This window comes from Notolepis coatsorum (assembly GCF_963971535.1).
Source record: "Notolepis coatsorum genome assembly, contig: SCAFFOLD_576, whole genome shotgun sequence".
Lineage (NCBI taxonomy): Eukaryota > Metazoa > Chordata > Actinopteri > Aulopiformes > Paralepididae > Notolepis > Notolepis coatsorum.
The window spans coordinates 61,957-67,023 of NW_028171266.1; the positions used below are offsets into that span (position 1 = coordinate 61,957).

General features: G+C 44.8%; 1 protein-coding gene across 1 annotated transcript; it reads left to right on the plus strand.

The window, feature by feature from the left end:
• Positions 1–966: 966 nt before the first annotated feature.
• LOC311248297 (transmembrane protein 100-like) lies at positions 967–3,305 on the plus strand. Its single transcript, XM_084339203.1, has 2 exons — positions 967–1,273; positions 2,702–3,305. Exon 2 carries the CDS (start codon positions 2,792–2,794, stop codon positions 3,296–3,298), a length of 507 nt encoding a protein of 168 aa, XP_084195329.1. The 5' UTR covers positions 967–1,273; positions 2,702–2,791; the 3' UTR covers positions 3,299–3,305.
• Positions 3,306–5,067: the final 1,762 nt, after the last annotated feature.

A 5,067-nucleotide genomic window follows, 5' to 3' on the forward strand; every position in this document is an offset into this window, starting at 1 on the left:
AGACAGACAGACAGACAGACAGACAGACAGACAGACAGACAGACAGACATACAGACAGACAGACAGACAGACAGACAGACAGACAGACAGACAGACAGACAGACAGACAGATAGATAGATAGATAGATAGATAGATAGATAGATAGATAGATAGATAGAATGAATGAAAACTTTATTTAACAGATTGCAGAATGGGTACAATACAGTACGGCTCAATACATACAATTGTTAAGGGGATGCAGACCTGAGAAAGACGTTTGTCTTGTTTCCATCAGGGTCCCCCATTTTCAATTCATATAGACATTTATGACATACACAACATACATGACATGTATGGCATAGGGACATATAGGTATTTAGTACTGATACATTTGTGACATAAACGGTATTCAACTATACAGTACTGTTACCCCTAGATCCTGACAGAGTATATGATGGGGAGGGGGCTGTACATTAGGAGGGGGTGGGTGGGTGGGAGAGAAATATACATACGGCGGGGAGGGAATATATACATGCGGTGGGGAGGAGACTGTCTATTAGGAGGTGGTGGGGGTTTATGACATACCAGATTATAGATAGATAGATAGATAGATAGATAGATAGATAGATAGATAGATAGATAGATAGATAGATAGATAGATAGATAGATAGATAGATAGATAGATAGATAGATAGATAGATAGATAGATAGATAGATAGATAGATAGATAGATAGATAGATAGATAGATAGATAGAGATAGATAGATATGTAGATATGTAGATGACTGTTTGGTCACATGGATCAGCCCATGTCTGCAGTCAGTGAGGAACGAGTTAAAAGTGTTCTTGCTCGTCCAGTAGGTGAGGGGGGGGGAGTCGTGTCTAACGCGTGCCCCTGGCTCCAGGACACTCCCCCGTTATGATCATATCTCCCCCTGTATCCCCCGTTATGATAATATCTCCCCCTGTATCCGCGAGTCAAGACGCTGCGCTGCAGATTCATGGCAACGAGCCACTCCGTCTTGCGCCGAATTATGAGACCGTTTCAAACATCTAATATTGTGGACAGGAGGATAACCAGAGAGAGGGAGAGTTGAAGGAACGTCGGGGGTCGTTTTTATTTAGTGACACGAGAAACAAAGATTTGTGGAGTGTATACCCTCCAGATGTCCACACTATTTGGATGAGGAGGACATTTATACTGAGTGACGTTGTTTCTGTTTCTTATACTTTATATATTGACAAATAAATAGATCTAAGAAAAAAAGGAATGAAGAACCACGCATTTATACAGTAAGTTTGTATTTTATTGTATTCTATATTGGATAGTATTGGATTAAATAGGGTCATTATTAAAAACATAATCAACTTACATTTGATAGCTACAATTACCCTGTATACCCGAATTATGCTTAGTGGATATATGTTGTACAAAAGTCTAAAATATAGTAGCTATAAACACAAGTAAGGCTGCTACTGAAGGAGCCTATAATTAATATACAACGCATCATCAACAAGGATAATATAATTCTGCTTATACCTGTGGAATGAATCACATGCGCTTTTGGCCGCAGCTCACACTGTTAATTAATTAGGTCATCCCATTTTAATAGCTTTTTATCTTCGATTTCATCATTAGAGACCGGACTGTTTATTAAAACTACCCGGTTCCCGTTTCAGCGAGCGAGGTGTCTGTAATATTATCCATATCGCTCTTCAGGCAATTATTTGACAGTTATGCTTATGCTGCGCACGTCGGCGAGACCGCACTTCTAACATTGCATCCGGTGGTAACTTTACCATCAGGGCACGACATGATAGGGCTATACTGTACTTACAAATGATGCTTTTATTAAATTACACCCTGGCTGTGTCAGCCACTATATTCATTGAATTGAAAATGGGGGACCCTGATGTAAACAAGACGAAAGTCTTTCTCTGGTCTGCATCCCCTTAACAATTGTGTGTATTGAGCCGTACTGTATTGTACCCGTTCTGCAATCTGTTGATAAAGTGTTCAATCAATCAATCAATCAATCAATCAATCAATCAATCAATCATCAATCAATCAATCAATCAATCAATGTGCCTTCGTTTTCCAGCCTGCAGGGATGTTATTGTTAGGAGGAGGCTGAATTATTCCTGCTCCAATGTACAGTTTCTTCGTCAATGTATATACACTCTTTTTTAGACTCTTCTTGTATCACAAACAGTACTGTATATTTGTAAATCTGATATGTCATAAATGTCTAGATGTAGCAGTACTGTCTATCTGTATGTCATGTATGTCATATATGTTATGATGAATTGAAAACGGGGGACCCTGATGTAAACAAGACGACAGTCTTTCTCTGGTCTGCATCCCCTTAACAATTGTGTGTATTGAGCCGTACTGTATTGTACCCATTCTGCAATCTGTTGAATTAATGAATGAACGAATGAATGAATGAATGAATGAATGAATGAATGAATGAATGAATGAATGAACGGGTACAATACAGTACGGCTCAATACACACGATTGTTAAGGGGTTATGCAGACCAGAGAAAGACTTTCGTCTTGTTTACATCAGGGTCCCCCATTTTCAATTCATATCGCAATGTTAATTAAATGTTCAATCAATCAATCAATCAATCAATCAATCAATCAATCAATCAATTAATCAATCAATCAATGCTATAAGAGATGACAATCTCATTTTTTATCGCCTTGTGTTTCCAGATAGCTGTTACCGGTATTACACTATACTACATATGGCTGGCCACCACCACCACCACCACCTCCACCACCACCACTGAGATCCCTCTCAAGATGGCCCATCTCTTCCTCGCCAGCAAGATAGCCATCATGCCCGACGATGCTCCTCACTGCAAGAGCGCTCCCAGAATGATGCCAAAAAGCGCCATGAAAAAAACGCCCCCGTCATCGTCGCCGCCACCCGGTGCGGAAAAGACGTCCAAGGACAAGCAGCCGGAGAAGAAGGACAAGAGCGTCGTGGTCACCACCACCGCCACGGTGCCCCGCATCAACGAGGTCCAGCTGGCGGCGGCCACCGGCGGCGCCGAGATGTCCTGCTGCCGCTGCACCGTGCCGTTCGGCGTGGTGGTGCTCATCGCCGGCGTGGTGGTCACAGCCGTGGCCTACGCCTTCAACGCCCACGGCTCCACCATCTCCGTGCTGGGCCTGGTGCTGCTGTCCTCCGGCCTCGGCCTGCTGGGCTCCAGCGCCCTGTGCTGGAGGGTCCGACTGCGGAGGAAGAAGAGGGACCGGCGGAGAGAGAGCCAGACCGCCCTCATGGCCGGAGCCGGACTGGTTTGAGCCAGACGCCCCCGCCGGGAGGGGTGGGGGGGGAGGGGGGGGTCATGAGATGCAAAACCGGGGCGGCGGATCCATAGACGTGTATTATAAAGGCTATAGATGACTCACCCGCCCGCCGCGCTGCCGGCCAATGGAGGCCGACGTTGCCACATGGCGGCCATCTTGCCACAGGCAGCACGACGCCCCCACTCGTAACATGAATATCTATGGTGCATGATGTACTATTGAAGTAACCATTGATCGATTGATTGATTGAACATTTTATTAACAGATTGCAGAATGGGTACAATACAGTACGGCTCAATACACACAATTGTTAAGGGGATGCAGACCAGAGAAAGACTTTCGTCTTGTTTACCTCAGGGTCCCCCCCATTTTCAATTCATCATAATATTAGCTTGCATAATCCTAGCAATTTTCAAACGTCGCTTTGTTGTTCTAAACGTCAGAGATGTACCGCATATTTATAATGGACTTTCATATGAACATAATTACAACATGTCCGTCCAAGCATGCGGAATCATATAGCCACGTTAATTAATAATAACGTTTGTAATAAACCAGACCGCTGGTAAATCGGTTGAAAATGTAGCAAGCTACAGTACAGTATGGTTATTTCAATAGCTACATGCACCATAGACATTCCTGTTATGAGTGGGCGTCGTGCTGCCTGTGGCAAGATGGCCGCCGGTGAACTATACGCTGGAGACTCCGCCTTGCATCTATGGACGGATCACCATGGATTCATTCATAACGGTTGATGAACATGGTACATAGAGATGCACGGTTGCAACGGAAGCTCCTTGAGGAGTGATTCGTATTTGAGGACTGATGCAGACGTGTTGATGATCTTTTGGGCAAGATACAGGGCTGGATAGAGGGGTTGGAATGACACAAAAGGACCTAAAATAACTCTTGTTTTTTATTTTTATTTTTTTTTATCTTTCCCCCCCCTCATTTTTCCTCCGTTTTTCTCCCATCCCAATGTTAGTCGTTATGCCAATTCCCAACCCCCTTCCTGGTCGCTGCGCACCTACCCCCCACAGTCGGTCTGGGAGAGTGGAGGCTATCACATGCTTCCTCCGACACACGTCCAGCCAATCAACCGCTTCTTTTCACCTGGCAGCGCGGACTCTCACTGAGAGGGTGTAACGTGTGGACGGATCACACTACCCCCCTTAGATCCTTTCCTCGCTGAGCAGGCGCCCCGACCGAACTGTATAGGAGCCGCTGTTTACAACGACCAGGACCCATCACCCACCAGCTTTCCCACCCCTAGCACTGCCAATTGTGTTAGTATGAACGACCAGCCAAGCTGGTAGCAACGTGGAGAGCTGGGCTCAAACCCAGCATCTCCTGCACTAGTGGCGAGCGCCTTGCCCACTGCGCCACTTAGCCGCCTCTAAAATGGGGTCTGTGGCGACATGGAGACGGGCCATTCTAAACCACCGTTGTTGGACATTGGACGGCGGAAACACATTTTGTTGTTTTGACCACGCTTCATTTCCTGTCTCGTGACGTATCTGTGACTATTGCTGCTAATCATGTAGGCATTTCAAATGAACATTTAAATTTTAGGTACTTCCTTCACGTTTGAATGTCGAGTTACTGCGACAAAATACTCGAGTCAGTCACTCTCTCCAGCTTGATATGCATGCCACCTTGTATGTTTAAACCTATGTGCACTATGTCCAAGGGATGAGAAATAACTAGGTATGTTCGATATTATCGGCCGATATTGGCATTAAAATGTAATATCGGAAATTATC

Bases quoted from the DNA above. Each gene is read 5' to 3' on its own strand.
- LOC311248297 (XM_084339203.1), top strand. From the start codon at position 2,792: ATGGCCCATCTCTTCCTCGCCAGCAAGATAGCCATCATGCCCGACGAT.